The sequence below is a fragment of the Ursus maritimus genome, unplaced genomic scaffold, assembly GCF_017311325.1.
Source record: "Ursus maritimus isolate PB19 unplaced genomic scaffold, ASM1731132v1 scaffold_36, whole genome shotgun sequence".
Classification (NCBI taxonomy): Eukaryota; Metazoa; Chordata; class Mammalia; order Carnivora; family Ursidae; genus Ursus; species Ursus maritimus.
In genome coordinates, this window is record NW_024426230.1 from 11,892,137 (window position 1) to 11,907,932 (window position 15,796).

The window sequence follows — 15,796 nt, forward strand, 5'->3', positions numbered from 1 at the left end:
TAAACCCAGGATACTGGATGGGGTACCTGGGTGGCTCAGTGGGTTGGGTGTCTGAGTCTTGATTTCAGCTCAGGTCATAATCTCAGTGTCATGAGATCGAGTCTCAGCATGGAGCCTGCTTGAGATTCTCTCCTTCCCCCTCTCCCCCTCCTTGCCCCCTGCTTGTACTTTCTCTCTCAAAGACAAAAAAAAAACCCCCGCAGGATACTGGCATTAATATGATTAAGAAACAGAACATTTTCAACACCATAAGGATCCCCGTTACCCGGTTACATGAGCCATACCCACTTCCCTCTTACCCTACTCCCTCTAACCCTGACGAGTAATCTGTTTTTCACTACTAAATGGTCATTTCAAGAATGTTGTACAAACAGACCTGATTTGTGACCCAGTATGTGATCTATTCTGGAGAATGCTTCATGTGCACTAAAGAAGAATGTGTATTCTGTTGCTTTAGAATGGTATGTTCTGAATATATCTGTGAAGACCATCTGGTCCGGTGTGTCAGTCAAAGCCCTTATTTCCTTGTTGATATTCTGCTTAGACGATCTGTCCATTGCAGTGACGGAGGTGTTAAAGTACCCTATTATTGCATTATTATTGATATGTTCCACTGATTTTGTTATTAATTGGATTATATATTTGGCTGCTCCCATGTTAGGGGCATAAATAGTTACAATTGTTAGATCTTCTTGTTGGATAGACCCTGTAATTATGAAATAGTGTCTTTCCTCATCTCTTTATTACAGTCTTTGGTTTAAAATCTAATTTTTCTGATATGAGGACTGCCACCCCAGCTTTCTTTTGATGTCCATTGGCATGATAAATAGTTTTCCACCCCCTCAATCTGGAGGTGTAATCGGGTCTAAAATGAGTCTCTTGCAGACAGCCTATCCATGGGTCTTGCTTTTTTGTCCAATCTGATACCCTGTGTCTTTTGATTGGGGCATTTAGCACATTTACATTCAGAGTAACTATTGAAATATATGAATATAGTGCCATTGTACTGCCTGTAAAATGACTGTTACTTTATATTGTCTCTGTTCCTTTCTGGTTTATGTTACTTTTGGGCTCTCTCTTTGCTTAGAGGATCCCGTAGGGCCGGTGTGGTGATCACAAATTCTTCAAGTTTCTGTTTGTCCTGGAAGCTTTTTATCACTCCTATTTTGAATGACATCCTAGCTGGATAAAGTATTCTTGGCTGCATATTCTTCTCATTTAACATCCTGAATATATTATGCCAGTCCTTTCCGGCCTGCCAGGTCTCTGTGGATGGGTCTGCTACCAATCTAATATTTCTACCCTTGTAGGTTACACACCTCTTGTGCTGACCTGCTTTCAGGATTTTCTCTTTGTTTATGAGATTTGCAAGTTTCATTATTATATGTTGGGGTGTTGACTTGTTTTTATTGATTCTGAGGGGGGTTCTCTGTGCTTCCTGGACTTGAATGCCTGTTTCCTTCCCCAGATTAGGGAAGTTCTCTGCTATAATTTGCTCCAGTATACCTTCTGCCCCCTCTCTCCCAATTATTCTAATATTGTTCTGCTTTATGTTATCACTTATCTCTCAAATTCTACACTTGTGATCCAGCAGTTGTTTATCTCTCTTTTTCTCAGCTTCTTTATTCTCCATCATTTTGTCTTATATATCACCAATTCTCTCTTCTGCCTCATTTATCCTAGCAGTTAGAGCCTCCATTTTTTATTGCATCTCATTAATATCCTTTTTGATTTTGACTTGGTTAGATTTTAGTTCTTTTATTTCTCCAGAAAGGGATTCTCTAGTGTCTTCGATGCTTTTTTCAAGCCCAGCTAGTATCTTTGTAATTGTTATTCTGAACTCCAGTTCTGACATCTTACTTATGTCCATACTGATTAGGTCCCTGGCAGTCAGTAGGGCCTCCTGTGCTCTTTTCTGAGGTGAGTTTTCATCTTGTCATTCTTGCAGAAAGTGGTCCCTTTTCTATTTGTAGCATTGCAACTATTCTATTCTTAGATCTATGGTTCAGTTCGCAGGTGTTCAGAACGATTTGAAAGCTATCTAGCTGAATTCTTGGGAGCAGACAAAATTAAGGTCTCCCGCCCCTTCACCATCTTGGACCAATCCTCTTCTCAACCAGTACCAAAAGACTGGGATCATTCCTTGCATTATTTTCAGACCACAGTGCTTTGAAACTGGAACTCAATCACAAGAGGAAATTTGGAAAGAACTCAAATACATGGACGCTAAAGAGCATCCTACTAAAGAACGAATGGGCCAACAAGGAAATTAAAGAAGAGTTTTTAAAAATTCATGGAAACTAATGAAAATGAAAACACAACTGGTCAAAACCTTTGGGATGCAGCAAAGGCAGTCCTAAGAGGGAAGTATATAGCAATACAAGCCTTTCTCAAGAAACAAGAAAGGTCTCAAATACACAACCTAACCTTACACCTAAAGGAGCTGAATAAAGAACAGCAAATAAAGCCTAAACTAAGCAGGAGAAGAGAATTAACAAAGATTAGGGCAGAAATCAATGAAATAGAAACCAAAAGAACAGTAGATCAGATCCACAAAACTAGGAGCTGGTTCTTTGAAAGAATTAATAAGATTGATAACCCCCCAGCCAGACTTATCAAAAAGAAAAGAGAAAGGACCAAATAAATAAAATCACAAATGAAAGAGAAGAGAGCACAACAAACATGGGAGAAATACAATTATAAGAACATATTATGAGCAACTATATGCCAACAAATTAGGCAATCTGGAAGAAATGGATGTATTCCTAGAGACGTATAAACTACCAAAACTGAAACAGGAAGAAACAGAAAACATGAACAGACCCATAACCAGCAAGGAAATTGAAGCAGTAATTAAAAATCTTCCAACAAACAAGAGCCCAGGGCCGGATGGCTTCCCAGAGGAATTCTACCAAACAAACAGAGAAGAATTAATACCTATTCTTTTGAAGCTGCTTCAAAAAATAGAAATGAAGGAAAACTTCCAAACTCTTTCTATGAAGCCAACATTACCTTGGTCCCCAAACCAGACAAAAACCCCACCAAAAAGGAGAATTACAGACCAATATCCCTGATGAACATGGATGCAAAAATACTGATCAAGATACTAGCCAGTAGGGTCCAATAGTACATTAAAAGGATTATTCACTATGACCAAGTGGGACTTATTCCTGGGCTGCAAGTGTGGTTCAACATCTGCAAATTAATATGATACACCACATAAATAAAAGAAAGGACAAGAACCATAGGATCCTCTCAATAGATGCAGAAAAAGCATTTGACAAAGTACAGCATCCTTTCTTGATTAAAACTCTTTGCATGGGGCGCCTGGGTGGCTCAGTCGTTAAGCGTCTGCCTTTGGCTCAGGGTGTGATCCTGGCATTCTGGGATCAAGCCCCGCACTGGGCTCCTCCGCTGGGAGCCTGCTTCTTCCTCTCCCACTCCCCCACTTGTGTTCCCTCTCTTGCTGGCTGTCTCTCTGTCAAATAAATAAATAAAATCTTAAAAAAAAACAACTCTTTACAGCGTCAAGACAGAGGAACATACCTCAGTAACATAAAAGCCATATATGAAAAGCCCACAGTGAGTATCATTATCAATGGGGAAAAACTGAGAGCTTTCCCCCTAAGGAACGTGGCAGGGATGTCCACTATCAGCACTGTTGTTCAACATAGTACTAGAAGTCTTAGCCACAGCAATCAGACAATAAAAAGAAATAAAATGCATTCAAATTGGCAAAGAAGTTAAACTCTCACTCTTTGCAGATGACATGATACTCTAGGTGGAAAACCCAAACGACTCCACCCCAAAATTGCCAGAACTCATACAGGAATTCAGCAAAGTGGCAGCATATAAAATCAATGCACAGAAATCAGTTGCATTCCTATACACTAACAATGAGACAGAAGAAAGAGAAATTAAGGAGTTGCTCTCATTTACAATTGCACCCAAAACCATAAGATACCTAGGAATAAACCTAACCAAAGAGGCAAAGGAAATATAGTTTTCTGTACTCAGAAAACTATAGAAAACTCATGAAAGAAATTGAGGAAGACACAAAGACATGGAAAAACATTCCATACTCATGGACTGCAAGAAGAAATATTGTTAAAATGTCTATGCCACCTAGAGCAATCTACACAGTTAATGCAATCCCTACCAAGATACCATCAACTTTTTTCACAGAGCTGGAACAAATAATCCTGCAATTTGTATGGAACCAGAAAAGACCCTGAATAACCAAAGGAATGTTGAAAAAGCAAGCCAAACCTTGTGGTATCACAGTTCTGGACTTTAAGCTCTACTACATAGCTGTAATCATTAAGACAGTATGGTACTGGCACAAAAAACAGACCCACAGATCAATGGAACAGAATAGAGAACCCAGAAATGGACCCTAAACTCTATGGTCAACTACTCTTCAACAGAGCAGTAAAGAATATCCAATGGAAAAAAGTGTCCTCATCAAATGGTGTTGGGAAAACTGGACAGCCACATGCAGAAGGCTGAAACTGGACCATTTCCTTACACCATACACAAAATATAGACTCAAAATGGATGAAAGGAATCCATCAAAATCCTAGAGGAGAACACAGGCAGCAACTTCTTGCTAGACACATCTCCAAAGGCAAGGAAAACAAAGGCAAAAATAGACTATTGGGACTTCATCAAGATAAAAAGCTTTTGCACAGCAAAGGAAACAGTCGACAAAACCAAAAGACAACTGAAAGAATGGGAGATGATGTTTGCAAATGATATATCAGATAAAGGGTTAATATCCAAAGTCTATAATGAACTTACCAAACTCAACACCCAAAGAACAAATAATCCAATCAAGAAATGGGCAGGAGACATGAACAGACATTTCTCCAAACTTTTTTGGAGAATGAAAATATGCTCATCATCACTCAGCATCAGGGAAATACAAATCAAAACCACAATGAGATTCCACCTCACACCAGTCAGAATGGCTAAAATTAACCTCTCAGGAAACGACAGACGTTGGCAAGGATGCAGAGAAAGGGGAACCCTCCTACACTGTTGGTGGGAATGCAAGCTGGTGCAGCCACTCTGGGAGACAGCATGGAGGTTCCTCAAAAAGTTGAAAAAAGAGCTACCCTATGACCGGCAATTGCACTATTGGGTATTTACCCCAAAGATACAACTGTAGTGATCCAAAGGGGCACCTGTACCCCACTGTTTATATCAGCAATTTCCACAAAAGCCAAACTATGGAAAGAGTCCAAATGTCCATAGACAGATGAATGGATAAAGAAGATGTGGTGTATATATATACAATGAGAATATTACACAGCCATCAAAAAATGAAATCTTGCCATTTGCAAAGATGTGGATGGAACTAGAGGGAATTACGCTAAGTGAAATAAGTCAATCAAAAAAAGACAATTATCGTATCATCTCACTCATGAGTGGAGTTTAAGAAACAAGGCAGAGGATCATAGGGGAAGAGAAGGAAAAATAAAACAATATGAAATCAGAGAGGGAGACAAACCATAAGAGACTCTTAATCACAGGAAACAAACTGAGGGTTGCTGGAGGGGAGGCAGGTGGGGGGATGGAGTAGTAACTGGGTGATGGACATTAAGGAGGGCATGTGATGTAATGAGGAAGGGAGAGAGGGAGAGAGAACGTGGTAGGGAGCAGCAGAGGGAGATGGAGAGAGAGAATCTCAAGCAGATTCCCCAATGAACGTGGAGCCTGATGCAGGGCTCAATCTCACAACCCTGAAATCATGACCCAAGCTGAAATCAAGAGCTGGATGCTTAACCAACTGGGCTACCTAGGCACCCCACTCATCCTTTTACTTTCTACCAGCCCCTATTGTAATAGTTGAAGTGAATATATTTTATATAGCATATAGGAGGGTCATATCTTTAATGCACTCTGCCAGTTTTTAATTGGTATTTTTAGACAATTTATATTTAATGTAATGACTGATATGGTAGGGCTTAAGCCTGCCATTTTATTCTTTGTTTCCTGTTTCTGTTTTTCATTTCTTTGGTTTATTTTACCTGCCTCCTATGGATTACTTAAACATCTTCTACAATTTTTATTTATCTTTTTTAGTGTATTTTTTTGTATATATATTTTTAGTGGTTGCTCTTGGTGTAAGACTGTATGTACATAACTTATCACAGTCTACTAATGTCACTTTACCAGTTTGAGAGAAATATACAAACCCTGCCTCAGTTTTACCCTCAATTGTTTGTAATATAACTTAGAAACACATCAGAAATAAATTTTGCATCAACCATCAAACATATTTAAGAAAACCCAAAAGGAGAAGTAATACCTAATGTATTTACCCATATTTTTTCTTGTCACGCTCTTTCTTTCCAGTGTTCCAAGGTTCTTTCTATTGTTTCCTTTCTTGTTGTTCTTTTAGGGTAGGTCTGCTTGCAACAAGTTCTCTAAGTTTTCCTTCATCTGAGAATGTTTTGCTTCATTCCTTCACTAGCTAATATGATTCTGGTTGACATTAATTTTTCTTTCAGCACTTGAAAAATATTGTCACTTTCTCTGGACTACTATAGTTTGTTTCTTGGTTTTGTTTTTTTGTTTTTAAGTAGGATCCATGCTCAGCTTGGAACCCAATGTGGGGCTTGAACTCACAACCATGAGATGAAGACCTGAGCCGAGACCAAGAGTTGGACGCTTAACCGACTCAGCCACCCAGGCATCCCTGGCTACTAGAGTTTCTGATAAGAAAATCCCTTTCATTCTAATTGCTTTCCCCTTACAGATAAAGAACAACTTTTCTCCAGATGTTTTTAAGATTTTTTTTGAGACTTATTTTTCAGAAGTTTAATTATGATGTGTCTTGCACAGATTTTTTTCAATTTATCCTGTCTGGGTTTCACCCAGCTTCTTTAACCTGTAGCTTTATTAACTTTATTTCTCTTGCCAATTTGGGAAATTTTCAACATTATTTCTTCAAGTAATTTTCAGACCCAACCTATTTCTCCTCTCCTCCTGGGACTCACATAACAGGAATGTTAAATCTTTTGTCATAGTCCCATAGGTCTCTGATACTCTGTTCACTGTCCTTAAGTTTTTTCTCTCTCTGCTGTTCACATTTTTTTATTGTTCCAACTTCCAGTTTATTGATTCTTCTCCCATCTTTACCTGACTCTGTTGCTGGGCACATCTACTGAGCTTTTTATTTCAGTAATTAAATTTTCAGATTTTCTAGTCTTCATTTATTTCAACTGTGTTCCTAATTGCTAGTCAATTTCCATTGACTATTATGGTTACCTCAAAATCTTTGTCATTTGGTGTTAGTATTTTCTTCTTTTCATTCAGTTTGAGACTTTGCTGGGTCTTGGTATGATTTTTGATCAAAGCTTGGACATTTTCATATTATGTTTAAGACTATGAATCTTATTTAAAACTTCTGTTTCAGCTGGCTGTTTTGTGACACAGCTCTGTCAAAGAAGCAAGGTGTTTACTGCCTCACTATAGCAAGGTGGAGGGTGAAGTATAGGTTTCTCACTTAACCTCAGCTGACAACTGCAGAGGGGAGATCTTCATTACTGTTAGGTAGAGGTAGGAGCTCTGGTTTCCTATGTGGTGTCTACTGAGGAAAGGTTAGTCATTACTAGTAGGGTTAGTCTCATTACTGCTGGGTGATGGTAAAAAGCCTACTTCTCCACTAGGCCTCCTCTGATCTACCACGGTGGAGGAGGTAGGGGCACCTCATTATGCCAGGTGGGGAGAAAATTCCAGGTTCCTCATGTAGTCTCCACTGACATTGTGTTGTTGGTGTGGATGGGGGACTTGACCAGCTGACAGAGATGAAAATCTTGGCTTTTTGGTTGGCCTTCTCTAACACTATCTGATACTACTCTCATGTGGTGCTGGGGATGCCTCATTATAGTACTTGCTGATGTTTCTCGGTTGCTATTTCAGATCCAATTCGGAGACACAGGAGACAAAGAGAAAACCTTGAGAACCCATCATCATGTCATTCCTTGGTCCTGAGTTGGTCTGTCTTCCTATCTACCTTTCAGAGTCTTTTAATGTTTGTTTTATATGTAACGTACAGGGTTTTTGTTGTACTTAGTGTGAAGAATAAGGAGAGTATGTCTCTTTGATCTTCCTAGAAATGAAAGTTCCCATTGTACAACTTAATGGACTTCAGGATATTCACAGGTAAGTGCAATCATCAGTACAGTCAATTTTAGAACATTTTCATCAAAACCCCTGTAACTTTTAGCTATCACCCTGATCTTCCCTCATCCCTCCTAGTCCTAAGCAACCACTGACCTACTTTTTGTATATGTGTGTGTATGTGTGTGTATAAATACATATACATATATACATATATATATATATTTATTTATTGTGATATTTCAAATAAATGGATCATAACACATGTCTGTGACTGGTTTCTTTCATCTAACACGTTTTCAAGGTATATCCATATTGGAGCACATCAATACTTCATTCCTTTTCATGGCGAAATAATATTCCATTTTATGAATGTATCACATTTTATCCATCCATCCATTGATGGACATTTGCGCTGCTTCCACTTTTTGGTTTTTATGAATAATGCTTCTATAAACATCCATGTACAAGTTTTTGTCTGAATATACAATTTCATGTCTCTTGGGTATCTATCTATCTGAGAGTAGAATTTCTGATCATATGGTAATTCAGTGTTTTACTATGTGATGAGCTGCCAGATCATTTTCCACAGCAGCTACACCATTTCACATTCCTACTAGCAGTGTAAGATGGGTTCAGATTGTACTGAATCCTAGCCTACAGCTGTTATTATCTGACTTTTTGATTCTAGCCAGCCTAATGGGTATGAAGTAGTAACTCTGTGGTTTTGATATGCATTTCTCTAATAATGATGTCAAGCATCTTTTCATGAGCTTATTGGTTATGTGCATATCTTATTAAAAGAAATGTTCATTCAGGTTCTAATTTTTTAAATCAATTGTTTTCTAATTATTGATTTGTATGAGTTCTTTGTATATTTTAGATTCAAGTCCCTTATCATATATATGATTTGCAATTATTTTTCCCAATTCTGTAGGTTGCCTTTTCACTTTAAATATTTATAGTGTCCTTTGAAGCACCAAAGTTTACAGTTTGATGAAATCCAATTTATTTATTTGTTTAAAGATTTTATTTGTTTATTTATTTATTTGAGGGAGTGTGTGTGTGAGAGGGAAGCGTAAGAAGGGGAGGGACAGGGAGAAAGAATCTGAAGCAGATTCCACAACTGAGCGGGGGAGCCCAACATGGGGCTTGATCTCAAGACCCTGAGATCATGACTTAAGCCGAAACCAAGAGTTGGACGCTTAATCACCAGAGCCATTCAGGTGCCCTGAAATCCAATTTATTTATTTTTTCCTTTGCTGTTCATGTTTTTAGTGTCATATATAAAAATCCCTTTTATTTATTAATTACAGCTCCATAAAACTAGGAAAAAAAAAAAACCTTAGCAAAATCCAAGGTCATGAAAATTTAAGACTTAAAAGAATTTTAAGTCTTAAAAGAATTTTATACTTTCAGCTCTTACTGTGAGGTTTTTGATCTACTTTGAGTTAATTTTTGTACATATATAGTGTGAGGTAAGAGTCCAACTTCATTCTTTTGCATGTGGCTATCCAGCTATTCTGGCACCATTTATTGAAAACACTATTCTTTCTCCACTGGATGGTTTTGGCACTTGTCAAAAATCTGTTGACCGTAGAAGTATGGGTTTATTTCTAGAATCTCAATTCTATTCCATTGATCAATATATCTATCCTTGGTGCAAGTACCATACTGTTTGATTATTGTTTTGTACTAAGTTTTGAAACAAAGAAGTGTGAGTACTGTACTCCTACTTTGTTCTTTTTCAAATGTCTCTTGCTTTTATTAATACTTTTCTGTGTTTTTTTTTTAAACAGAAAATCTATTTATAATTTTTCTTTATAGTTTCCAAAGCACTTTCATATACCTAATCTCAACTGAACTTCACGTCATATCTGTTGCGTAAAGAAGTATATTACATTTGACAAATAAGCAAATAGGAACAAAGACCCCAAGTAATTCACTTAAAAGGAAGTAGCATGTAAGATAAGCCATTAAAAATATATACTGAATGCTAAAGGCTTATGTACTGAACACTGTACAAGGCACTTGGATGTCTTTTAAAATGAAAAATCAATGAGATAGAAGTGCCTGCCCTCTATATAGTCTAGTGCAGTGGTCTTCAACAATTTTGCTCATGCGCTCTCTACAGGAATTTTTAAAAACTATGTATTGACAACTATATAAAAATTTTCATCACAAGTTTAAACTGTTGCAAAAGATATAATTGCCAGTGTACTGTATGTTATGTGTATATGTGCTTTAAATATATTTTCATCAAATTGTAGAGCTACCTATTTGGCTGATACAATATATATAAAATGTCTGCTATTAACTTAATGACAAATCAATCAGCCATCAGCAAATTCACTTTGTTAGAAAATGTCTGACATTTCATGTGTCAATTTAAATGAACATTAACACAAATCCCTATGACAAATACCTCCCCTTCTGAGTTACAATTATAAGACAGACATGGTACAGGAACCTTGACATGAGCTAGTTGCCAGGATGACAGAAAGTGCAGTGCGCCTTTCAATATTTCCTGATTTGCCGTCAGAGACCCTCTCAGAACATGCCTTTTTGAATGAAATTTTTTTGGGTGACAAACCTTCTGGGGCAATGCAGGACTTGGGTGAGTGTGTGGTATGCCTTTCTTTTACAGAGTTGAAGAATAGAAAAGGTGAGGCAACAGACAGCAGAAGGGTTCTCAGGCATTAATTTTAGTAAAATTCAGGATCTGGAAATTAATCTCCCCAAAACTAACCAAGCCAATGTGGACCCTAAAAGCCTTGGAATAGTGCTGAAGACCACTTGTCTAGTGGTCACAGCTGTGAGGAATATCCAGATCACCTAAACTTAGGAGTTTAGTACTAACAATATATTCACTCATAAAAAAACAGTCAACAACTTTCCCTTCAAAGTCCAAACCTGCTTCTGTCTTTGCAAATAGGATATAAAGCAGAAACCCAGCATTAAGTTGTTGAGTCTCCTAAAGTAATTCTTCTAAAATAAGCTAGGAAGAAATAAAAAACCACTGGTTCCAAATAAAAATACAATGATATCTGGTATTATTTAAAAACAATACCTCCCAACCAAGACCAGCTACAAAATCTTCATATGCTTGACTTCCTCCTGTATTGGTGAGAATGGAATGTTTGTCTTCTTGTCCTTCAGCAACATAAAATACTGCGATCTTGTGGGTCTCTCGACTATAAAACAAAAGATTACACCATTCATTTAATCATTAATTTCTCAATTCATTCATCCAATAAATAAGTTCAATGTACAAAGTATGTGGCAATAAAGAGATGAACATGAATTAAATCTTATAATCTACTAGGATATGTAATGATAAGTAAAAAATTAGATACGTAATTATAAGTAAAAATTTATAAGTAAAAAATATAAGTAAAAGATACGTAATTATAAGTAAAAAAAATCTGAGGAAGATACATAATTATAAGTAAAAAAAAAAAAAAGTAAGCTTGCCAGTAGAACAAAAGAAAGGTGTGATTACTTCTGACTGGAGAAACAGAGAGACACTTAAAGGAGAGAGTAACACTGAGCTGGGTGAAGGCAAGTGAGGTCTGATAAATGAAGAGGAGAACGAGTATCAGCAAAGACGTGTGAATGCATGAAGCATCTGAGGAGGTACCTGTGGTACAATGTGGCTAAATCCCAAAGCTTGCCAAAAGAACAAAAGAAAGGTGTGATTACTTCTGACTGGAGAAACAGAGAGACACTTAAAGGAGAGAGTAACACTGAGCTGGGTGAAGGCAAGTGAGGTCTGATAAATGAAGAGGAGAACGAGTATCAGCAAAGACGTGTGAATGCATGAAGCATCTGAGGAGGTACCTGTGGTACAATGTGGCTAAATCCCAGAGTTGAATGGATGTGTCTTAGAAATAAAACTAAGTAGGAGTACGGAGATGACTGAGAAATGATCCATTTCTTCAAAGTACAGAATAAGAAATAAGAAATTTGCACACAAATATTATAGAACTGTATGGAATAAGTGACACGCTCTTAGACATTTTCTTTTTAGATCTCCTTCAAATTAAAAATGTTCATAAAAACAAATTTCTTGTATAACATATGGCTTTCCAAGTTAACTAGGGCACACTACATTTGGTCTAAGGTGATTTAACAGAGCATGGGCTAGCGAACTTTATGACAGGGGTAATGTTTTCACACTATAGTATGTAGAAATTAGAAAGCAAGCAAACAAACCATATTCAACAAGTAATAATTGAAATCATTTGAAAAAGTTAGTCAGACAACCAGATTTTCCTACATATCTTGAGGAAGTTGTAAGGTCATGATTATGGGTTTCAACACGAGCAACTTAAAATCAGGAACAAAGATATTTTAGTTGCTTCCACTATGGCAATATTTCACTTTATGGGGTGAACACTTAGGCAACTTTTGGTATATTCAATATATTTAGGATAATCTAACCTAAGCAATAAAATATAACTGGGGCAGGGACTTCCAGAATTACAGAATAAGTATCTCAGTGGACCCTTTCTCAAGCAAAATAACAATTTAAGTGGTGAAAATGATTTTTAAAAAATCGTTTAAATTCTCTGCCTATTGTCCTAAGGGCATATAGCAAATGGAAAAACATCCAATCAAGAAAATCTACCAAATCCAGTAAGAACAGAAGGAGTCTTTGGCATCTGAGCCACGACTGCTCCCTTACCCACCCTTTACTTCCCCATTATAGCTTTACCCTGGGCATTCTACTCAGGCCAAGATAAGGGTTCCCTCTCCCCTCCAGTTGCCAGACTGGGAATATGGTTTCATCCTGGGTGAAGTAGGCTGTTGGCTGGGTTTCTTATCTTCTCCAGATCCATGCTGCATAAGATCTGTTCCAGGCAGCTGTGACTGAAAGAACCATGTCTTCCTTAACTCATAACTTCCTTAACTTCCTTAGCTCCCTCTCTTATGATGGAAGCTCTAGGTGGAAAAAGCTAAGTCTGTCCCAGTCTTCCCCACTCTAGCTTACCAGTAAGGCTAGAGGTTTCACACCAGTAGGGGAAAGCTATGAAGATGAAGAACTGCCAATCCTTCCCTCACTGTTCAGTTGTAGAGTGAATGTGTTAGTTATTCCAGCAAAAGTTGGTCCTTGACCCCAGCTCAGGTATAGTGGCAGAATTGTGCCACTACTTGTGTTCTGCTCAGGGTAAAACACAGGTCATAAGGACAAAGAAGTCAGCAGCAGCTCTGCCTGAGAGGAATGATTTGATTTTGAAACAAAGCTTGGAGAACTCCATGCCTATGGGTTTGTCAAAAACAAGAAAGAGCATGGTGGAAAGCCATTAAGAGAAGCTAACACTTCCAGACACAAGTAAAACAACAGAGCATCCAGAAATTTTAACAGAGAGAAGCAGGAAGAGAGAGTCAAAAAGGGTCCTCCTGGGAACACAGTCAAGCCTACAGGTCAAGAAGCCTGTGCATATGTACTACCTTGCACCCACGCAGGAGCAAACAGAGTAAGATGCAGGACAGACATGAAAGCATGACCCAAGCCACACAGACCTATCAACATAAGGTGAAGCCTCACAAATACTCTATTTGAGCTCAGGGTCAACTGTTAGGAAGCCACAACTTAAAAACAACATCCAGTCAATACTGGCAGTCTAGAAGACTCTGCATATCCAAAATTGTACCCTATTTGGAGCAACCAGAGAGCAAACTTCTAAGCTACTAGTCTCTGGGTGAACATGGGACAAAAAAATATATACATTATGAATGCGATAGCAGCCTCCAAGCCACACATACAACCACAATAAACAATAAAAATCTAACTGGCTAAGGGGGCCAAAATACAAACTTGGATTAATAGATTATGTCAACCCAGGAGAGAACCTATGGCTAGCCCATTTTAAAATTTTTGAGCAGGGACAGCTGAGGCTGCACACTGTGGGGAAACAGACTTTGCAGGATTATTTCAGCCAAATCACTAGAAAATAAACAAGTGATCAAGCATTACACTTTTGATTCAAAGACACATGTTGAAAGTAAAATAAACGGAAGATACCATGCAAACAGTAACCAAGAAACACAGAGTGGCTATATTAATACCAGACTTTAAAATGAAAAATATTAGTGATAAAAAGACATTTCATAATGTTAAAAGGTCAACCTTCTAGGAAGATTATGAAAATTAAAAACACACATGCACTCAACAGAGAGCTTCAAAATACATGAAGCAAAAACAGAACTGGAGGCAGAAATAGGCATTTCTACAATCACAGTTGAAGACTTCAATACCTGACTTTCAACAGTGGACAAAACAATTAAGAGAGAATCAATAGGGAAATGGAAGACTTCAATAACACTGTAAACCAACTAGACCTAAAAGACATTTATACAACACCCCACAAAACAGTAGAATACACATTCTTCTCAAGGATACAGGAACATCCTATAGGGTTGGACCGTATGGTAGGTCAGAAAACAAGCCTCAATAAATTTAAAAGGACTGAAATTATGCAAAATGTACTTTCTAATCACAATGGAATGAAATCAGAAATCAGTAAAAGTAAAAAAAACTTTGGGAATTGCACATGTACATAGAAATGAAACAATGTACTCCTAAATAACTGAAAGAATGAATGTCAAGGGAAACAAGAAGATACCTAGAGATGATGAAAATGAAAACATAACATACCAAAATTGATGGCATGCAGGCAAAGCAGTGTTCACTGGTAAATTTATAGATGTAAATGCCTATATTAAAAAAGATGAAAAGATCTTGCATCAATAACTAAACCTTCCGCTTTAAGAAACTAGAAAAGCAACTAAAATCAAAGGAAGAAAAAGGAAATAATAAAGACTAAGGTGGAAATAAAACAGAACAGAAAAACAACAGAGAAAAATCAATGAAAGCAAAAATTGTTTTGAGATGATAAACAAAATTGATAATCTTAGAGTTAGATTGAACAAGAAAAAAAGAGAAGACTCAAATTACTAAAATCAGAATCTAAGGAAGAGACACCACTACATACAGTACAGAAATAAAAAGGATTATATAGGAAAACTATGAACAACTCTATGCCAACAAGTTAGATAAAATAGATTAAATAGAAAAATACCTAGAGATACACAAATTATTAAATCCAACTTAAGAGGAAAGAGAACACCTGAATAGATCAATTACAAAGAGACTAAATTAGTAATGTGATTGAAAAGAAGTAAAACTACCTCCACCTGCAGATGAGATGATTTTGTGTACAGAAAACCCTAAGGAATCTACTGAAAAGTTTTTAGAGCTATTAAATGAGTACAGCAGGGTTCAGGATACAAAAATCAATTGTATATCTATATACCAACAATGAACAATCAAAATTAAGAAAATTCCTTTTATAATACTATACCATATCAAAAATAATAAATTACTTGGGTATATAAGTATAAAAGTACTTAACAAAAAGTCAAGTATAAAATTTATACTCTGAAAATTACAAAACATTGTCAAAAGAAATTAAAAATCTTAAAAAAAATCCCATTCATGGACTGAAAGACTTAATATTGTTAAGACCATACCCCCAAACTGATCTACAAACTTAATGTATATCCCTACCAAAATCCCAGCTGCTGTTTTTGTAGAAATTAACAAGCTCATCCTAAAATTCAGAATATCCATAACTATCTTGAAAAAGAAGACAAAGTTGGA

The 15,796-nt window shown here is 37.0% G+C and overlaps 1 protein-coding gene across 2 annotated transcripts in view; it reads right to left on the reverse strand.

Annotated features, from left to right (window-relative positions):
• Nucleotides 1-15,796, reverse strand: part of RALGAPA1 (Ral GTPase activating protein catalytic subunit alpha 1) — a 252,075-nt gene that overhangs the window by 55,858 nt on the left and 180,421 nt on the right. For both annotated transcript variants that reach the window (XM_040620839.1, XM_008694072.2), the window contains one exon: nt 11,201-11,324. In XM_040620839.1, coding sequence (XP_040476773.1) covers nt 11,201-11,324 — 124 coding nt within the window. The remainder of the gene's footprint in view (nt 1-11,200; nt 11,325-15,796) is intronic.